We start from the raw sequence: 22696 nt of genomic DNA, 5'->3' as shown, positions 1-22696 counted from the left end.
CTCCTTCTGTAACTCACACTGCCTATTAAACATTTTATACAACAATCAGTCAAAAAAAATCTAAGGCAGCAATGCTCTCCCTGGATGCAGAGAAAGCCTTCGACCAAATTGAATGGATTTATATATCTTTTTCTGTTTTAGAGAGATTCGACTTGAGAAAATTTTCAGGTTGATTAAAATGCTTTACTTGGCTCCTAAAGCCTGGTTTATACTTCTGCGTCAAGTGACCGGCGTGACCCACGGCGCATGCAATGCCCAAAGCTGTGCATTTATACTTCTGCGCGCTGTCTCTGTTGGTCTGCATTAACACTTCCGAAACGCTAGTGGGCAGTGAGGTGTTAATGTTTCTCAGTGTCGAGTTTTTCTTCTCTACTGTTTTGCTTTTCCTGAACACTTCCGGGATGTACAAGTGGCTAAAACTCGCTCATTTTGATGCAGGAACTGGCGGACGTGCAACAACTTTAACTATGAGGTAAACACAAAACAAAACTTTCCATCAGGAGCTTCTTCACGGGACTCCACACTTGTAAACAATCGCTCCATTGGGCTCGCATCCAGCTCGCGCCATTCGCACGGCTCTCGGTCCCGCCCAGACTCGTCAGCGCTACCAAGCCGACTAATCACAGAGCTTGCGCTACACGTCGTAGCGACGTGTAGTTACAATTTTTGAGAGGTGCACATCAGCGACGCCGATGGCCACGGTGAAGGGCTAAGCGTCAGCGCCGTAGCACACGCCGGTGTTTGACGCAGAAGTATAAATCAGCCTTAAGTCTGCAATTCTCACAAATTCTAATCTATCTGTGTTTTTGGAGCTACAGCGGGAACATGACAACGATGTTGTTTAAGTCCACTTACGTACCCATTCTGAGATTCGAGGTGTGCCTCGAGGTTAAACCCTTGTATGTGTAACCACAGGGAGAGACACAAACAACTGAGGTAGGATCCAAATGCAGGTTTAATCAGTGGTCAGGCAAGCAATGGTCAATACATTTGCAAACAGGTATATGGAGACTGTCCAGAATCGTAATCAGTAAACAGGTGAGAGGACAAAAGGCAGGCAGCAGACTAAGAAGAAAAGGCTAAGAAGGCAAGGGTCAAAACACAAGAAAACAAGACTAGGAAACCACGTTGTAGTATTACTATACAGATAACAAGACTTGGCAAACGGAATGGGTGAGTGTGTGGCTTAAATAGTGTGTGCAATCAGTCTCTGACAATCCTCAGGTTGTGTGAATGTAATCAGTTTAGATGAGGAAGCATGTGTGTCTGGGTGAAGTGCATGTATGAATATATAGTCCAGAAATGGCAGAATTGTAGTCCATGAGTATTTGTGAGAGAGATCCAGCGATCTATGGAGTTATGATCGCTGGTGATTGTGACAGTATGCAGATGATTTAATATTATTTTTAAATGACCCATGCACTGCTTTTCCACATTTAATGGAAACGCTTAATATTTTTGGTTCCTCTTCCAGTTATTCAGTTAATTGGAGAAAAGTGTGTTTATGCCTCTGGGAGATGGCTTAGATTCTGGATTTTTGAAATCTCTGCCCATTAAAATTGTAGATAATCATTTCACCTACTTGGGATTAATTATCTCCAAATATTTTAAGGATATTTATAGATTAAATTTTCTAGAGGCTTTTAACAGATTGAATTATCTATTGAGAAATGGAAAATTCTTCCATTATCATTAATAGGTCGAATTAATGCCATTAAGATGGTTATTTTGCCTCGTTTTTTCTATTTTTCGGAATTTACCCATATTTCTTTCTAAAATTCTTTTCTTAAATTGTTAGATTTTGTGATTTTTCCTTTCATTTGGGGATATAGGGCACACAGAATTTCAAAAGCTCATTTGCGAAAATCTAGGGAAGTGAAAGGGCTAGCAATGCCCACATTCTGTCAATACTATTAGGCAGCTAACATGAGGGCTATAATGTTTTGGCATGAGTGTGATCAAGTTGCTTCCGATCAGTTAGATACATGTCCTAAGTGGCTACAGTTTGAGGCTTGTTCAGTTGGTAACAATTCTTTGGCTGCAATTTTGTGGTCAAAAGCTCTATCACTGAAAAAGGTTCAATGTAAGAATATTATTGCTCTTAATTCTAGTAAAAAATTTTAAATCAAGTGAAAACGGCGTTAAAGATTGAATATCCCTTCATTTATTTACCTATCTGCAAAAATCATGATTTTGTGCCCAGACAACTTGATAAGATTTTTACTTTTTGGAGTAACAAAGGCGTTCAGTGAAGGATTTTTATGTAGATGACAAACTGGCCACATTTGAATACTTATATAAAACTTTTGGACTCTCACAATCACACTTTTTTTGTTATTTACAGGTGCGCCATTTTATTAAACACAATTTTCCTCAGTGCGAGGAAGTCTTTCTTGATCATGATTTGTAGAAGCTTTTGAGGAAGTGCCTATGGGAGAAACATTTAGTGACCAAATTTATAGATCTGTTTGTTTCTCACATTTCAGTCTCTACTGCACACCTTAAAGATTCTTGGGAGAGGGAACTAGGAACTGACATTTTATCCTCTACTTGGGAGGAGGGACTGAGACGTGTTCATTCTTGTTCTATAAATGTGAGACTACAGCTTATACAATTTAAAGTGATGCATAGATTGCACTATACTAAAGCCAAAGCTGTATCCTTCTATCTCTCCTCTGTGTGAAATTTAGCCTTGTGCAACATAAAGGGCACATATTTATGTCTATCTGAAATAAAAAAATCTGCAGGAAGGTCGATCTCCAGGAACAGGGTTGAGCAGCCCTGGTCTAATGAATGACAAACGTTAAACTAACTTTACCGCAGTTCAAAAGCATGGTGTGGAAACCTTATATACCTGCTAGACATGCGGATGATCCCATCCCATATAGCTGGCATTGCATGACTCAAAGATACTTTGTAGTGTGCAATTTAACATAATTGCCTCTAGGAGTCGCCGATGGAAATAAAACAAACACACACAAGAAATGCATGACACCAGACATGAAGTTGGCGTGGACCAACGCAGATTCTCACGTTAATTTCATAGTTAGTAAATCCAAACGTGAGTGTGAAATCTGGCGTACGTAAAGTTTTTGTGCGTAGGCAGCGTTGATACATGAGGCCCCAGTTCTGTGCAGCAAAACCACAAAGTTGTTGACTGTCTGCTTTTAAGGTGCAAGAGGTGATTGTCTTCAGAAACATTTTTTGTTGTGCTGGTTGAAAGTCTCTTCACAGTCCAATAGTAATGATTAAAGCAAATAATCTAAATGTTTTTTATATGTATTTTTATGTTCTGGGTAAGGCATAAAACTAAAAAATGTTCATCCAATTAAATATTGTTGGGCCGACATCTCCCATAATTTCGATAAGTAGCTCAAACTGTCTGTCAGCAAATGCAGATTTGGACTTATGCACATTTCTTTTCAAGCAGATCCGCCATTCGTGCATGCCTGCCTGCATAAGCACCACATGTTCATGACACGTGCTGCACACACGAGACAATCACAGACGCAGTGAAATCAAATGCTGAATTGAAACTTTGAAAATCCTGAATCAATATTGGAGTTAGTTTTGCATGCTGGAGGAAGGACGACACCATAGCTGAAGTATTACTGTTAGACAGGTAATGTTGTTTTAAAACTAATTTAGTCAGGCTAGCTTATGTTAGATTGTGTAGTGTTATGAATGGCTTATATGCTCCTGTGTTTTACAGACTATGATATGCACAGCTGTGTTGACGAAAGACTATTTTCAGTTTTATAAGGGACCATTTACAGCATCGATAATGTAGATTGTTATTTAGTTTAACAAAAAAACATCAGTAAATAGCGCTATTCTGCCTAGTTGCTTTTATGTTCACATTGGTTTATTGTTGAACAATGACAGCCATCCTGCTACTCTGTATATTCGCTCTGCAATAGCATGTAAGTGTGGCTTAGTAATAAATGTAAATCCTGCACCCCGCCGGCCAAACACTAACTACATTTCTGACTGGCAAATTACATGAACTAGTGGGTTGTCTACTGCTGTGACACGGTGTGCAGGTTCGTGATTTCAGGAGGCGTGGCTTTGAATCACAGTAACTGCCCGCTGTCCAAAGATAATATGCTAACTGGTTAGTATTTTGGCAGATCACCTACTGCACCTTTAACAGCACATGGTGCATTGTGAGAGTCACTTCCTAAATGGCTGAATTGGGCAATGGCTCTGTTAAGTTCATTGTATGTGAACTGTTTTTCAACTGTAACAAAATGAAAACTAACAAGTCATTAGCCACAATCCCTTCAAACAAATCATGACCTAAGCATGAAGGCATTATGAAACAATTCAAGGGAATTGAAAACAGAATTGAATTTGATGGAATCCAGTATAGATTGGTCAGCAGTTGTGAGATTCTCAATGCTTTGTGCATAATTTTCAGTTGTTCTTTTTAAGCCAAGATTTAACGTTGTTGGCGAAATGTGTCTGTCAATGAGACAGTATCAACAGAAATGCTTGTTGGTAGTAAAATTTTCAAAAAAGCCACCAATACCATGGGAGCCAAGATTATCCCCACAAAACGCAATAAGTCCTGCTCTAATAATAATGTCATCTGACTCAAATTCATTCATTTTCTTTTTGGCTTAGTCCTTTTATTAATCAGGGGTCGCCACAGCGGAATGAATCGCTAACTTATGCAGCAAAAGTTTTACGCAGTGGATGCCCTTCTAGCCACAACCCATCACTGGGAAACATCTATACACACACATACACTATGGACACGGAAACCCATGCAATCACGGGAAGAACATGCAAATTTCACACAGAAATACCAATTGAACCAGCCGGGGCTTGAACCAGTGACCTTCTTGCTGTGAGGCGACAGCACTACCTACTGCACCACTGCATCTCGCTACTGCGCCACTGCATCTCACCAGACTCATATTTAGTACCCTCTAAATATTTCAGATAAGAAATTAAACTGGAAAAGACGTTCTTCTGACCAAACTGTTTAAAGTCCTCATCTCTGCACAGTAAAACAAGCTGCACTCGGTCAACTAAAGAGCGTTGTGTGACAGAATGTCACCAAGGGTCATGTACACTGCTAGGATTTTATGTTTTTTTTTTTTTTTTACCTGATCCAATTGGATTTACAACCTCAAATGCATCTTGATACAAGATAATTGATAAAGATGATGGATGCTTTTGAAAGATCACATGCTTTTTGCATGTGCCATCTTTTATATCCTCAATCACCTTTTAAACATAGATGTTTTGACTGATTGTATTGTTCTCAAACCAATTTCTGCTTAAACAAAGATTGCGGGGTTTCTATAACTGGCACATACTGACAAAAATGTTCTTTACTGGCCATGTCTGTGCCCAGCTAAATCTGTTTTGGTTCAACAAAGTTGAAACTTTGTTAAAGAATTGTTTTCTGGTTTTGTCAGACTTTAACTGACCTCCATTGTACAAAGTTAACAGGTCCTTTGCAGCCAGTTCATCAGTAAGTTTGTCAATGTCACATGTATCACATATCTGATCATGATAACAGCTTTTCTTTTAGTTTAGCAAGCATGGCATGCATTCCATCAACATAAACTGCTTGAAATTCCTCAATAATAGACTGTTTGTATTGGCAGGTAACATTTTGCCCTGCAACTTCAGGTAAAACAGAGGCAGGTTACTTAAAAAGACCTGATCATCTGTTAAATGTCTATGACTGCCAAAAGATGATGTAGATGGTTCCTCACTATTAAGAGACAGATCTGAATGGGGTAGCTGACTTTCATAAGATTGATCTGTCGGTGTCTCAGTTTTGGATAGTTTCTTCAGACAAGAGTGATGTATTGGACCTGTCTTTTTTGTGATTCTGTGATAAGTGAGTGGTGAATGACGTTCTTATTCTAAAATATTTCATGCAGCCTTCAACTGGACAGCAAATTTTCTACTATCCCGAATATGAATTTGCAGATAGAAACACAGCTCTGAAAAACTTATTGCAAAAAATTCACAACCTGGGTTTGCCTTTGCATGGCTAAATGTATGCTTCAGTGACTCCCTGTGATGATTTCTGCACATGCATCTGTACATTGCAAAAACACAAAAAAGTAAAAATAAACAAGCTGAGTTGTCCAATGAATAAATGTGTTTAAAAGAAAGTAATGTGTAAAATTGTATGAAGTTGTGAGGAGATGCTTACTAGCTAGAATTGTACCTTACAAGTACCAAGTTTAAGATAAAAATTTAACTTCATTTAACTATATGCACAGGCATATTTTAGAAACCCTCAAAAAGTTTGGAACAAGTTTTACTTACTTATTTTTGCATATTCCTATGTAAGGCTTAAAACATCAGACTGCATTTGAAGTGAAAATAACACTCAACAATCAAACACCTGACTCTCTTAAAGGGGCAACTCCTTTGTGTTTAGAAAAACACAGACAGCCTCTGTATGCGTGTGTTAATGCCTAAATCTTTGTTTTCTGTTTGAAGATACATGCACTTCATTAAAACAATTGCTTATAAGCAACATAAAGTGCAAGAGTAGATGGGACAGCAATTGTTGAACAGTATTTTACCATTTATTGTCACAGTTACTACCTGTAATGGGTACATCAAGTAAATTACTGTGATTTATTCTTTAAACCACACAATTTCGTACAAATCCTACTCCTTTACAGTAAAATACATGGTCCTTTTATTACAACAAATTGATGGCTATTTTTCAGTTATTACTGCATAATCTATAGTGAGGGTTAACAGTGTACATCAGGTTTGTACAGGGACTAAAAGCAGACTTTTAGACTTTTACTGTGGTTCACTTAGCTGGTTTAAGCCTATATATACACACAGTTGAAATTAGAATAATTAGCCCTCCTGAATTATTAGTCTCCCTGTAAGTTATTAGCCCCCCTGCAGGGCTTAATTTGTGCCAGAACAAGCCGGATCCGGATCTGGCACCTCTGAAATGTGAAATGGCACCTTATTTTGCCCAAACCCCTCATTACACACACCCCCACCCCGCCCCTCTCTTCTGCTCTTCACTTTCTTCAGCGACTCCCTAACTGTCTTCACTTTCGTCCACGACAAACACCCCCATCCGCGATACCCAACCCCCCACCAAAAAAAATATTGCTTAAGGAGACTATACTTATTACAAATATTGCATTATTGAATTACTAAAAATCCTATAGACATAAAAAAAAATTACAGGAGGGCTAATTTTGGCATCAATTGTATATATATATATATATATATATATATATATATATATATATATATATATATATATATATATATATATATATATATATATATATGGCTAACCTCTGGATGTTTTTTTTACTCTGCAGCACATAATAACCCAAAATAATAGCCAAGACACTGAACGCATTGTTATTAAGAGCAGTTGACATTAAAATATTATAGGACTGCACTTTAGATCCAAACATTTTAACAATTAAAATTACTGTAAAGCAGACCCTACTAATCACACTAAAACATGATGCATTCTCAGCCATTGTTATAATTAATAATGAAGCTACCAGCCAGCTAACACAGTGCTATATAATGACGACTAGTATAGAACTATAATTATAACATACTCTAATTACTCACATTTTACTTTGCTTTTGGTACCAGTGTATTTTAGACACTGGGCATGTATATTAAAATGTGAATATAATCCAGTTGATTTCATGTTGACTTTAACACACACTTAACAGGGAAAAAATCAAGTGGATTTACTTGATGCACTTACCTTTCATTCCAAATTTGGAGCTTCTGCCATACTTGAGGAAAACTAACATCAGGATGCATCCAGTTAAAGCAACCCCAGCTATTCCCACTACTATGTAAACCTAGAAAAAAAAGTCAGTAAATTTTAGGGATTTTGATTATTTTACCACTCAAAATCTATAGGATTTATTAACACACATTGACGTAACATACTGACATTCCTCAGTTATTATTGCTTAGTTTTGTTATCACAAATGTAAATTGTCAAGTAATAAAAGAATACTTCTGGTGACAGCAGTCTAACATATTTTAGACAGAACTTAAGAACTTACCGCAACTCTGTCCTCCAGTGGTGGGATATCTAAAAAAAAAGTAAGCAAGACATATTACCTTATAGAATTAGTGTTTAAAACTATCAAAGCCTAAAACTTTGGTGATCAATAAAGAAAAAGAACAGACTTACCCGGACTAACAGTTGTGTCTGTGTTAAATGAAAAAAAGAATTCAGTGATAAATAACATTATTTAAATAAATCATACAATTTGTTTTATGCATGACAAATTTCAGCTGGGTAACTTTCACGAAAAATGTAAAGAAGTTCATATTTTACCTTAATTTCCAAAGAAATTATATTTTGCATAAACAAAATGATTTGTCCATTGTGATTATTGTGGCAATAAAGCACAGATTCCAAATGTCATATGCTACTTGAATTCTTATTATATTATATGTACATTATATACATTAGGAAAATCTTATAATACAACATTATATGAATAAAGGTGTAGTAAAGTAAAACGATAGGTGTTGTATATATTGTAAATTGCTAATGTAAAAGTATTGATAATGTAAAGCCATAGAATACATAATAATAATACAAATATAATAAAAACAAATTAATTAATGGTATAAAAGATATAATAAATTAAATAATATCCAGACATGATTATTGTTGATTTCTTTGGTATAAAAATCTGTAAATGAACATAGACATGTTTCCACAGTATAGTTATGAACCTTTTTTTAGGATTTAGCTAGCATAGATGTGGTATGTGTTGGACATTTTATTATTATGTTTATTATCACTATAACTATGAATCTAAAATACTATATAAATTAATTCACTTTCTTTTCGGCTTAGTCCTTTATCAGGGATCACGTCAGTGGAATGAACAACCAACTTATCCAGCATATGTTTTACGCAGTGGATGCCCTTCTAGCTGCAACCCATCACTGGGAAACACCTATACATTCTTACATTCACACACATACACTATGGCCAACCCACATGAATATGGGGAGAATATGCAAACTCAACACAGAAATGCCAACTGTCCCTGCCGGGGCTTAAACCAGCGACCTTCTTGCTGTAAGGCAATTGTTCTATCCAATATTTACTATATAAATAATAATAATAATAATTCCTTGCATTTATAAAGCGCTTTTTTGGACACTTAAAGCAATTTACACATTTTTTGGGGGGAATCTCCTCATTCACCACCAGTGTGCAGCATCCACATGGATGATGCGAAGGCACCCATATTGATCTTTCGCTAAGCCCCGCCCTCTTTAGTTACTGTTGTTACGCCTCTCAACTTTCATGCCTGGCACTTCTATTTCAATATGTAAGCGCCTGTGTCAAACATTCCCAGGGATATAATTAGTCATTTTTGGTGAACAGGTGATATATCTGAGAAAGCCAAACAAAAAAGGACTGCAGTCTGCATAATAGGAGTATATTCATAACATAATAGGCAACCGGTTAGAAAATAATTTAGCCAAAATTGAAGCTAGGTTAGCCTAGCCATCTCATACGCTGACCATTCAACAGCTTAGTTCATGCACAGAAGGGTAGGTGAAATTTTAAAATAATCTAATAATAACAAAGTAAACCGAGATTTCTCTTTTTAGCCAAAAATCGAATGGACTAATTGTTGTGCAATGAAATATACGCTTCTAACCGACCAAAAAACATGCATGGACAGTGTTTCTACATATTTCATTCATAGAAAAAAAGGGCCAGAAAGGGGTAATTGATAGATTTGTGCCGAAAATTTGCATCACTGACCCATAACAATGTACAGTACCTATAACTGTCAGTATGTTTGTGTGGTTTTTATACCGTTTCTATTTTAATTTGCAGTTAAGTGGGAAAAAATAATAAACTGAAATGCAAATCAAAGTATAAATAGCAGAAGTGAAACAATACATTTTCCCTACCAGCAAATATTTATCTGACCCCAAATATAAGCAGAAACTAACCCGATATAACACAGTCACCAATGACTATATCTCTAAAATGAAAAGTATCGGTGAGTTGAACCTCTGACAAGGACATGAGGCTTATAAATGAGTGAAAAACAGCTGCAGGTGAAGTATATTGATTGCAAGTGCTCCGTTTGTTCTCACATCTCGGTTTTGTTCTGTTGATATGTAATTCAAATATCCGTAGCTAATGCTGCTTACAGCTATTGCGAGGGAGTAGTTCTCATAACATCAAGCGAAAAAAAGAAAAAAAGAGCTGGAAAACATAACCTGCTCTGTATTTTTGTAGGAAAAGCAGTTTAGTGCGTTTTAGGCTAAGAGGTGTGTGAGTTGTTGCCGTCTATAACTGAATGTGTCAGGAACTGCATTATACAGTTGGTGTCAGAATTATTATATTGGTGTTTAATAGAGCAAGGAAATTTTTACAGTATGTCAGATAATATTTTTTTCTTTTGGAAAAAGTTGTATCTGTTTTTAAAAAATTTTAAAACCCATTTTAAGGTCAAAATTTTTGGCCCCTTTAAACAACTTCTTTCGATGGTCTAAAGAAAAAACCACCATTATACAATAACTGGCCTAATTACCCTAACCTGCCTGATTACCCTAATTAACCTAGTTAAGCCTTTAAATGTCACTTTAAGCTGTATAGAAGTGTCTTAACAAATATCTAGTAAAATATAAATTACTGTCATCATGGCAAAGATAAAATAAATCAGTTATTAGAAATGAGTTATTAAAACTATTATGATTAGAAAAGTGTTGAAAAAAAATATTCTCTCCGTTAAACAGAAATTAAACAAAAAATAAACAGAGGGCTAATAATTCAGAGGGGCTAATAATTCTGACTTCCGCTGTATATAAACAGAAGATATATCCTTTTAAAGATTCATCCAGCTGTCTCAAATTGTACTTGTCTTAAGTCACTTACCATAATAGAACACTCCCTCTGTGAAAACAAAAACATGAAAAAAGTTACACATTAACAGCTGTGTTGTTTTTAGCATAATAATAACTAAGGCATCACAAAGCGCTAACCTATCCCTGAATGATCCACGTCAGGTATGCGCATGAAGTGTGCCGTCACGTTCCCTCTGTCCTCTCCGAACTCATTGCTGGCCACCAGCGTGTAAATGCCATTATGGATGTGAGTGGGGGTGTCCAGCTTCAGACAGCCGTGGTACTCGGTATTGGTGATATCGTGGATTTCAGTTCTGATGTACTCCTGCTCCTCTAGCGGCTTTCCCTCATGGTACCAGTGGAGGTCAGGTCTCGGGTTGCCCGTCACAACGAAAGGGATGCACCAGTCCTGGCTCCTCTCGGGCAGGTACAGCTCCAAGACAGTAGGGGGAACTGACCCGGGAGAAAGAAGAAGGAGCAGAGGAACGAGAAAAGAGGGAAAGAAGGAAGGAGGAGAGGAAGCGTGATCACAGGATGCACCACAGGAGTAAACAAAAGGAAATTTCACTGTTTGACGGAAGGAAAGTGTCTGACAGCACATGAAATGGAGGGGCAGTGTAGAGGGATTCTAGGGTGAGAAATACAAGAGAATGATAAGAAATGAAGAGGCTTACAGTAATATTACAAAACAGCATGAAGAAACGTGCAATGCAGAACCAAAAACATAACATGTAGAAGGATTTTGACAAAAAAAATAATGGCTTGTTGGTAACTGGAAAATGACATTTTACATTTGAGTATAAAAGCAATATATATTTGTATCAGGATCAGGGGTCTCATTTAGAAACATGGTGTACAAACAAAACAGGGACACAAAAGTTGTGATCTATAAAAAACTTGATGGCAGAATTTGCCCAGCTGTATAAGTAAACCTACTGAACCACTTTTAATTATCACAGGAGCCATGATCAGTAATAAATAAATAAAAAATATTCTGGTGTATGTTCACTTTTATAAAGGTTTCTACACAACTTTTATAAATCAGACCCCTGGTGATTCCAAATGAAAATACAAAAGGATTATGTGATATTCCTGCAAATTTTCCAAGCTGCTCTTTGTTATGCCTTAACTCAGATGTGACTTTATTTAGGTTGAAACCACTGAATGCCTTCAAGGAAATGTTGAAGTAGTTTTAAAAGCTTGCCTTTTAAGAAAAAATATCGCAAAAACTTATTGTCACTTATTGTGAAATATTAGTCAGCATTTAAAAATTTTCGATTTCAATTTTAATAATTAAAATTTTTAATTTGAATGTTTATGTTAGAAACCATTACTCCACTATTCTCACATGATCATTTAAGATGCAATGTAATAGTGAATAGCAATGAAGTGACATTCTTTCTTATTATTATTTTTAATATACAAGTAAAAAAAGATACTTGGTAATTTAATTTTAATTAATTCATTCATTTTCTTTTTCAGCTTAATTCCTTTATTATTCTGGGGTCACTATAGCGAAATGAACCACCCACTTTTCCAGCACGTTTTACGCAGTGGATGCCCTTGGGAAGAGGGAAGAGATGGATTCCTTCCCATCTCTGGGAATCATCCATACACACTCATTACAACAATACACTATGGACAATTTAGCCTACCCATTTTACTTGTACCGCATGTCTTTGGACTGTGGGGGAAACCAGAGCACCCGGAGGAAACCCACGCGGATACAGGGAAAATATGCAAACTCACAGAAACGCCAACTGACCCAGCCAAGGCTCGAACCAGTGGCCTTCTTTCTGTGAGGCGAGAGCACTAACTTCTGAGCCACTGCATATGCCAATTATATATTCACTTAATTTTTAAATTTTAAGTAAAATTCATTTGGGTTTTGGAAAATATTTTGGTTTAATTCAAATATTTGAGGTCTGACAACATGGAATATTTCATTTTGACTCGTTGTCATTTTCTGCATATTCTTAAATGTAGACATTCTTATTCATTATCTTGAAAACCGAGTTGTGTATGAAATATAATATAAGATTCAAATAAATAAAATACCATTTCACTTAAATCACTTGATGTAACTATTAATGACAAATCCAGTGAGCCAATACTAACTTTGAAGTGATTTTTTTATATGTCATTTGTGATCAGCATATATAAGTACATCCCTCACAAATCTATCTTTTAAATTCATATTTTTAATAGGAAGGTCTACAATATTATATTTGTCCATATACATTAGATTTGTCAGTACTGTAGCCAAATCTGGAGCTTATCTAACCAAATAACTTACGATAACTGTCCAAAAACTAGTAGACCCAAGTTTATATGTTATAGGAAAAAATATTAAATACAAATTTAAAACAGAGGAAAAATCAAGAGAAGCAAAAAGTATAGTTGAAATTTTGTAGATTGTAATTTTTAGCAATATTTTACTTGAATTTAATTGTATTATCTTTCAGTTTTCAAATATGCTTCGTATTAAAATATTATTTTAATAAATTTATCTGTTTAATAAATGTTTTGTTTAAATGCACCAAAATACATTGCCTACATTCACTGAGAAATGAATAAAAATATTCATTTTCAAAATAGTGTGTACTCATTTATGCTGAGCACCGTATATGCGTCCTTGCAGACTAAAATGATTGATTTTGTTTAAAAAAAAAATCTTGTTGACCCATAGTGCATTTTGTTATATAGGAATAAGCAGCTTGGAACTTGTGCAAAACATCTGTTTATGTGTTCCAGGGTAGACAGAAATATGGATTTAGGGTGGCATAAGGGTAAATGCATCTCTTGACAATCATTTTCTTGTTTAAACTACTTCTTCCAGTATATATGTAGCAATAGCAGATTGACCAAACCAAATAAAAAAAAAAGTAAAATATCCAAGAAGGCATAAAGCATACTATTAAGTGGGAAAGAATTTCAAAGTTTTTTCAAGCAGTGTTTTGCAACAATGTGAGTTTTGTTGGGCCCAGTAAGCTAATGTGATAGCTTGAGGGGAAACTTCCTGAATCTTAAGCATTTGGCACATTTTCAAATGTATCTTGAACTCTCAAAGCCCGCCCAGAAGTTCAGATACCATTCTTTTAAAAAAAAGATTTTCTCTTCTCATTATCTAATTCACTCATACTAATGTCAAATGCCTCCTATTTAGACAAAATGACTCTTGGAAAAGAGTAGTATTTGCTAATGAATGCTCAAAGATTCTATCAGTTACAGCTTTAATAAACTAACACATTTCCATGCTGAAAAAACAAATCATGGAGAAATGATTTGATGGTTCTGTGATTTTTACTAACAGATTTTCTTGAATTTATATGACATTAAACACGTTTGGACTAATGGTTAATGCTTGATCGCTTTACATTGATTTTCTAAATGTTTTTCTAAATGTTTTACTCAAACCAAAGTGTATATTTATATAAAAAATAGATGTTATTATTACATATTATTTTTGATGTTACATTATCATATCATATTGAACACCCTGTTTTATTCACCGTATCTTGTTTAACAATGGAAAAGTAAACTGGTTTTTGTGAATGTGCAAGACTTGCAATTCATACATTCAGAGACAATAAAAATAATATCAAAGAACAGTTAAACTTATAATAGCTTAGAAATGTATTGATTTGAATTGTAAGAAATACAAGTCTGCAATAATACCGGGTTCCTTTTTCCTTCTTTTTCATTTGGTTTAAGCCACAGGTTTCAAATCTAGTTCCTGAAGGGTTGCAGCTCTGCACAGTTTAGTTCTAACCCTAATTAAACACACCTGATCAAACTAATTGAGTCCATTGCTGCATCCGAAACCGCATACTTCCATACTATATAGTAGGCTAAAATCAGTATACGAGCCAAGTAGTATGTCCGAATTCATAGAATTCGAAAATCAGTATGCGAGAAGTACCCGGATGACTTACTACTTCCGGCGAGATTCTGAAGTGCGCATCCCATGCACGCTGCGCTATCCTATTGACCTTATTCTCCGCAGACGAGCGGGCGCTGCCATTTAAATCTTTTTGGCACGAGACTTCCGGTCTCATTCATTTCTATTCATTTTTAGACATTAAAAACTGCTCGTTTCACTGTTTGATGTTGCAAACTGATATTTCTTTGTTATATTATTCTACTTGGTCTGTATAGTCATGCAAACATTTGTTTGTAGAGCAAGTAGTTTGACCGTTTTTTGCCGTTTATTAGTCCTTGTCATTTCTCCCATAGGCGACTGAAACGGAAGTTCTAAGACCATCGCGAAAACAGGCGCACTTCCGCATTTTAGAATAAGGTCAATAAAGCCCCGCAAGAGAATTCATGAACGGAAGTGAAGCGACGCATCTGACACGGGTAGGTCACGTGACCAAGACAAAATGGCATATGTAGTACATCCGAATTCCATTCATACTTTTCACATTCGTACTTTTCTAACGGCCGAGTAGTACGTTTAAATTCAAATGCAGGACCTACAGAGTAGTAGGCGGTTTCGGACACAGCCCATCAGTCTTGCTTGAAACCTACAGGTAAGTGTGTTGAAGCGAGGTTGGAGCTAAACTGTGCAGAGCTGCGGCCCTCCAGGAACTGCATTTGACACCTGTGGCTTAGACCCTTATTTATCAGGGGTCGCCACAGAGAAATTAACCTCCAACTATTCCGGCAAATGTTTTTATTGAGTAGACGCCCTTCCAGCCGCAACCCAGTAATGGAAAACACACACAGAGAACATGCAACATCCACACAGAAATGCCAGCCGGGACTTGAACCAGTGACCTTCTTTCTGTGAGGCGACCACTTTAAACCACTTTAAACCAAATATCAAATACCCAGATTTTTTAAAATTAAAAACCTGAATTTTCATGACATAAAATGAACAAAAAACAGGGTGCTTTTGTGCTTTGTATATTATTAAAAGGATTGTTAGCTTATAATTTTGCATGAAATTTTAATAGTGACTATGAGAACAACAATGGATAATTTACGTTGATGTGTGTAACATTAGTAAAATGAAATTCAAAATTAGCCTAAGCATAAAAATAAACAGCACAATATATTTAAAATGGCATAGAAAATCCATGACGTGGAAGCTTTTTTTTCTGTATCTAAAAATGCAACTAAAGCTAGACAAATCACATTGACAAATTCCCAACTACATTACACTACCAGTCAAAAGTTTGGAATCGGTAAGATTGTTTAAGGTTTAAAAATAAGCAAATTTTACTCACCAAGGTTGTACACTGCAAAAATGTTTGTTCTTAAATTAAGAAATTTTCTAGACAGGCAAAATATTGTCTTCTTTTCAGGAAAAACAGTGCACCCGGAAAGCATTCATAGTGCTTTACTCTTTCCACATTTTTTTTATGTTACAGCCTTATTTCAAGATGGATTAAATTCATTTATTTCCACAAAATTCTACACACAATACCCCATACTGACAATGTGAAAAAAAAAAAATATATATATATATATATATATATATATATATATATATATATATAAATTGTTGCAAATGTATTAAAAAAAAAAAAAACCCTGAAAAATCACATGTACAAAAGTATTCACAGCCTTTGCCATGAAGCTCTAAATTGAGCTCAGGTACATTCTGTTTGCACTGATCATTATTGAAATGTTTCAGCAGCTTTATTGGAGTTCATCTGTGGTAAATTCAGCCTATTGGACATGATTTGAAAAGGCATACACCTGTCTACATAAGGTCCCAGGGTTGGCATGTCAAAGCACAAACCAAGCATGAAGACAAAGGAATTGTCTGTAGACCTCCGAGACAGGATTGTCTCGAGACACAAGGCAGGGGAAGGTTACAGAAAAGTGTCTGCTGCTCTAAAAGCTCCAATAGGCACAGTGGCCTCCATCAACCTGGATGGAAGATCTTTGGAACCACCAGAACTCTTCCTAGAGCTGGCTGATCATCTAAGCTGAGTGATCGGGGGAGAAGAGTCTTAGTCAAGGAGGTTATTGATAACCCGATGGTCACTTCATCTGAGCTTCAGCATTCTTTTGTGGAGAAGAACCTTACAGAAGGACAACCATCTGTGCAGCAATTCACCAATCAGGCCTGTATGGTAGAGTGACCAGACAGAAGCCACTCCCTGCCTAGAATTTGCCAAAAGGCATCTGAAGGACTCTCAGACCAAAGGAAACAAATTTCTCTGGTCTGATAAGAATAACATTGAACTCTTTGGAGTAAATGCCTGGCGTTAAGTTTGAAGAAAACCAGGCACCACTCATCAACAGACTAATACCATCCCTACAGTGAAGCATGGTAGTGGCACTATCAAGCTGTGGGGATGTTTTTCAGCGGCAGGAACTGGAAGACTAGTCCGGATAGAGGGAAAGATGAATGCAGCAATGGACAGAGACATCCTGAATTAAAAAACCTGTGACTTCACAACAACTGGACAAATGTACTTGAGTGGCCCAAAAAGTTTTGTGTACAATTTTTAGGAAATAGATAAATTTAATCCATTTTGGAATAGTAATAATAATAAGTGAAGCACTATGAATACTTTCCGCATGCACTGTAGTTCAAAATTAAGTGAGTTTTTTAAAACAAGCAAAATTATCTGCCAAGGTGTGCCAAGCACGTATTTACTTGTTTTATGGGAATAAATAACTTAACTTTGACATGTAATTTTTGAAAACAAGACAATAATTAACTTGTGTAGAAAATGTTTTTTTTTTTTTTTTTATTTAAGTATGTATAGTTATTTGGACTAGAAACAAGACAAAACTCAAAGTAAAAGAAAAAGTATTTTGCTGTGTATTTTTTATAAAAGCATACAGTACAAATTGTTAAATTATGAAATAATATTACATTTTTGAATAATTATTTTCTTATTAAATGTAGTTTCAAATTTAATTTATTCCTGTGATTCAATGCTGCACTCTCATAATCACTGCTCAAGTTTTCTTAACAATGTCAAACCTTCTTAATGTTAGTCAAATCTAACAATGTCATGCAACCTGTCCATGTTCTGAATTTGGATTGCTTCTTCCACTTGACATGATTTGCACAAAAAAATAACAACATTTCACAGGACATGCAGCCTTTGATATCCTATCAATCCATGATAAAATAAATGTGATCATTGAATAAAGAGAAGAACTTTAACCTGCTTTTACTGGATAACAAGTAAACTGCCATGTTTTCTGTATTTAATTCAAATTTTGTTCCAAATTTAAAAATTTAATAACATTTGATGACCATTCAGGAAGAGTCTAATCAGCGGACAAACCTCAAGAAACATAAAGGCCACACTTTAAAACCCAGTCAACTTTATCAAATCAAATTAGTGTAGTTACCTCAAAATGTACTGAAAGTTAATTCACCCTCAGTTTTGAAGGTGAGTTAATTAAATATCTCATTAACTTAAATGAAAAAAGTTCAAAGTACACATATAGATTAGTTGTGGTTGTTGTTTTACTCAAATGGTTTGTAGCAATCAGTTTCCTCAAACGGTTTGAGTTGCCTTAAGTTATTGGGTTTTGCAGCATTCAGCTGGTTGAAGTTCTCTTCATTTATTGGGTTTAACTGTGCTCAAATTGCTTTGTTTACTCAAATGGATTAAGTGCACAGTACCCATTAGGATTTGTTTTGAACTTAAATGGTTTGTTGCATGGGCAACAAACCATTTAACCATTAAATGGTTTGGGCAATCGGTTTCCCCGAATAGTTTGAGTTACCTTAACTTGGGTTTTACAGTGGAACCAGCAGGAATATGAATGTTCACAATAATTCACTATATTTTCAAACTGTGTTTTTCACTTTTTAGTTCTCTTAAGAGTGACTGAAACATTCAGATCACTTCTTGTATTTTTTTCACCATGAGGACAAATACATTAAAATGTCAAACTAATAATAATTCCTATTTTTAAAGAGCTTTATGCTTTCTTTGAGAGGAGAGGACCCTTAACTAACAAAACAATGCAAACTAAATCCACACAACACACATGGAGTTCTTACAAGAAATATTGAGCATGACTGTAGCCTCGATCTGGCCCACGATGTTTTCAGCACTACAAATGAGCTTTCTGCCATTGTCATTAGGCGAAAGTCCATTTAGAGTCAGCACCGACTGCAGGTCCATTTTGCTGATCTGTGAGAAAAGAAACAACAGCTAGTTTCTGACCTGATAACAACATGTTAATGCTGAATGTTACTGTAACTATTCTTGGCTATGTAAAACTTGAAGTACTGATACAGTGCTCAGCATAAGTGAGTACACCTCATTTTGAAAATGAATATTTGTATGTTGGTGTGTTTAAACATAACAGATTTATTAAACATATTTATTTATTCATTTATTCATTCATTCATTCATTCATTTTCTTGTTGGCTTAGTCCCTTTGCTAATCCGGGTTTGCCACAGCGGAATGAACTGCCAACTTATCCAGCACATTTTTACGCAGCGGATGCCTTTTCAGCCGCAACCCATCTCTGGGAACATCCATACACGCTCATTCACACTCACATACTACAGACCCACGCGAACGCAGGGAGAACATGCAAACTCCACACAGAAACCAAACTGAGCCGAGGCTCGAACCAGCGACCTTTTTGCTGTGAGGCTCCCTACTGCGCCACTGCGTCACCTAAACATATTTATTTACTAAAGATAATACAAATAAATTTAAGATAAATATTTAAAAAACATTACAATTTTCTCTTCAGTTTTTTAGCTTCTTTTTTCCCCCTTTTTAAAATTTGTATTTAATATTTTTCTATAACAAATACATTTGGGTGTACTAGTTTTTGGAGCGTTATCACAAGTTATTTTGTTAGATAAGCTCCAGATTTGGCTTCAGTACTGACTAATCTAATGTATATGCACAAATATATAGTAAAAAGATAGATTAATGAGGAGTGTACTTATATATGTTGAGCACTGCTCATGCCACTGGACATGCCTCTTTTGTTCAAATGTAAAAAAAAAAAAAAAAAAACGCACAATGATTCCTTTTGTACATCATCTTATTATCTATTAGTAGAAGCCTGTGTCAAAACATAACTTGCTGGTTGAATAAAAGAAACTTACAAACTTGGGCTATTTATAAATACAACTATAGCTGAAAACTAAATGATTTGCCCACCTGTCAATTTTTATTTTATTTATTTTATTTAATTATTCCTGGGTGCTATTTAATAAAAACATTAATAAAAGAGAATATTTTTAACATAATAGTTTGTTATTCCTTTTAACTTTTTGTCTTGCGATAATGACAGTACATAATATACTTGTTTTACATACATATGCAATATAATAATATATACTAGTGCAATCGAGGACTTAACTAGATTAATTAAACTAGGCTAGTTTAGTTAATTAAGCAATTCATTGGACAAATGTAGTTTGTTTGTTCTGTAGCCAATCAAAAAATGTAAATAAAATAAAGTGGGCTATAATATTGACCAGCAGATTTTACATTTTTTAAAACACTTGTTTTATTCCAGCCAAACTAAAAAGGAATATTACTGTAAATGATCTTCTCTGTTAAACATTACTTTCTAATATTTTTTTTTAAAGTTTACATTTCACAAGAGGGCTAATACTTTTGTCTTCAAATATAGTTTAATTGTGGGGTGTTATTTGGTTTTTGGACATCTGTTTATTGTTTTACTGTATCTAGGAAATATTATGACTTCATGTCCTCATTTGTCCTCATTCAAAGACAGAATTAAAGTTTTAATTTCATTATATATGATCTGCTATACAAAAATCCATGATACATACAAAGTCAATCATTTCTGCAACCAAACTATGCTGGGGTGTGTTTCCCAAACAATGACATAACTCGCGGCTGAACTATCATAGTATGATGCATTGTTTGGGAAAAGAACAATGAAGTGGTGTTTCCTAAAACCGTAGATTTCTGTCACAGATCTATCGTTTGAACCACGTTAGTTATAACATAAAACATCCATAACAATGCTTAAACAGGGTAGAGTTAGGGGCATACAGTTGCAACCGGGGGATATGTCCCCCTCACTTTTAGAGACAGACCATTTAGAAAGAGGTGATTACTAATTATATGAACTTAAACTTTTGGATCTCATTCAGCTGTCCCTCTACTTTTAAAATGTTTGCTACGTCCCTGGGTGGAATAACAAATTTTTTAGAGAAAAACCCATAACATTTTGTTGTGCAAATTAAATAGTTTTACACGCACTTACATAATTTTTTAAATCCAATATTAGTTTAGGTAAAAACATGCACTCGCTGTTAATTTCATTAATTGAAACATATGTAAATGACACATATAAGGGTCTATGTTTTCTTTACAAATATTAGTATTCAATATTCTATTCCAAAACAAAAAACACTTACAAAAAGCTTACACTTATTCTAATCTCATATGTAAATCATCATGTGAATGGTTTTAATTAATGGCAGGCTATTCATTAAGGAATAAAATACAATTTTACTTAATAATAATAAAATGATATAGATGTTTATATGATGTTTAACAGAGCAAGTGAATTTTCACAGTATGTCTGATATTATTTATTCTTCTGGAGAAAGTCTTATTTGTTTTATTTCAGCTAGAATAGAAGCAGTTTTTAATAAAAAAAAAAAAAAAAAAACATTTTAAGGCCAAAATTATGAGCCCCTTTAAGCTATATTTTTTTCCGATAGACAGAACAAACCATCAGTATACAATAACTTGCCTAATTACCCTAACCTGCCTAGTTAACCTAATTAATCTAGTTAAGCCTTTAAATGTTATTTTGAGCTGGATACTAGTGTCCTGAAAAATATCTAGTCAAATATTATTTATTGTCATCATGGCAAAGATAAAATAAATCAGTTATTAGAAATAAGTTATTTAAACTATTATGTTTAGAAATGTGTTGAAAAAATCTTCTCTCTGTTAAACATAAATTGGGAGAAAAACATTCACAGGGGGCTAATAAGTCAGGGGGGCTAATAATTCTGACTTCAATTGTATATCAAACCACTGCAGAAATGTTCTAGTATATAGGCTTAATGCAGCAGTATACATTTCTTAATAAATAGCTTAAACTCCTATAATAAAATTAACACTGTTATTGTATGCTCTATATTTTTGCTTTCACAAACGTTAGAGACGTAACGTAGATTGCACTTTACATAGGTCACCTATAGCTTTCGTCATGAACCACTGTTGCATTCAAAATGAAATAAATGATTTCAAAGTGCACTATGAAGGGAACGCAATTGTCAATATGAAGATCGCTCAGACTGAACTGTAAAAAAAACTTTGTAAGCAAATTAACGTAAGAGAGATGACTTTAATGTTTTTTATGATTAAATGTTTAAACGTTTGAAAGAAATAGGGCTTAGGGTGGATAACTGGGAACTATGCTTCTAACTACAGCTCTAGAGGTGTAGTTGCAAGCATACAAGTTTGCAACGCAGTTTGCGAGTGTTCATTGGAACGATGATTTGTTAAACACCAAATGAATAGGCTATGTTTGTAATGACGGGACTTGCGACCTTAGTTGGCTAATGATGGCTTTCGAAAATGCACCCCTGGTCAAATTACTTGACGAGTTACTTGGTCATGTTAAATGACATTCATGATGCCTTGGTCTTGCTTTACTATGCAGTAACTCTAAGCATCTCACGCCCCATTCACACGGGGCTTCAGCGTCAACGCTTGACTGAAGGCGTGTCTGAAGTTGGGGCTGAAGCGATCGTCATAGAAGCGTCAGCCATTCAAATTCAGTCAAAAAAGACCACTGTCTAGCTGGTGTATTTGCATAAAGCAATCTGATTGGCTGACGCTTTCGTTGGCGCTTGAAAAGTTGAGC

At 35.2% G+C, this 22696-nt stretch overlaps 2 protein-coding genes and 1 long non-coding RNA gene across 6 annotated transcripts in view; 1 reads left to right on the top strand and 2 right to left on the bottom strand.

The window, feature by feature from the left end:
• Positions 1 to 22696, bottom strand: part of LOC141385623 (uncharacterized) — a 355697-nt gene that overhangs the window by 188250 nt on the left and 144751 nt on the right. The window lies entirely within an intron of this gene.
• Positions 1 to 22696, bottom strand: part of ntrk2b (neurotrophic tyrosine kinase, receptor, type 2b) — a 66425-nt gene that overhangs the window by 33513 nt on the left and 10216 nt on the right. The window contains exons 7-12 of one of the 4 annotated variants that reach the window (XM_073951014.1): positions 18869 to 19001; positions 11020 to 11509; positions 10913 to 10930; positions 8183 to 8200; positions 8052 to 8080; positions 7742 to 7841 (exon numbers count right to left, since the gene is read on the bottom strand). In XM_073951014.1, coding sequence (XP_073807115.1) covers positions 7742 to 7841; positions 8052 to 8080; positions 8183 to 8200; positions 10913 to 10930; positions 11020 to 11509; positions 18869 to 18964 — 751 coding nt within the window. In that variant the 5' untranslated portion in view covers positions 18965 to 19001. 4 annotated transcript variants of the gene reach the window in all.
• Positions 11378 to 12952, top strand: LOC110439833 (uncharacterized). Its single transcript, XR_002458950.3, has 2 exons — positions 11378 to 11514; positions 12364 to 12952. It is a non-coding gene; the product is annotated as an uncharacterized lncRNA (long non-coding RNA).

The sequence above is a fragment of the Danio rerio genome, chromosome 5, assembly GCF_049306965.1.
Source record: "Danio rerio strain Tuebingen ecotype United States chromosome 5, GRCz12tu, whole genome shotgun sequence".
NCBI lineage: Eukaryota > Metazoa > Chordata > Actinopteri > Cypriniformes > Danionidae > Danio > Danio rerio.
This window is presented reverse-complemented; position numbering and strand designations above follow the sequence as displayed.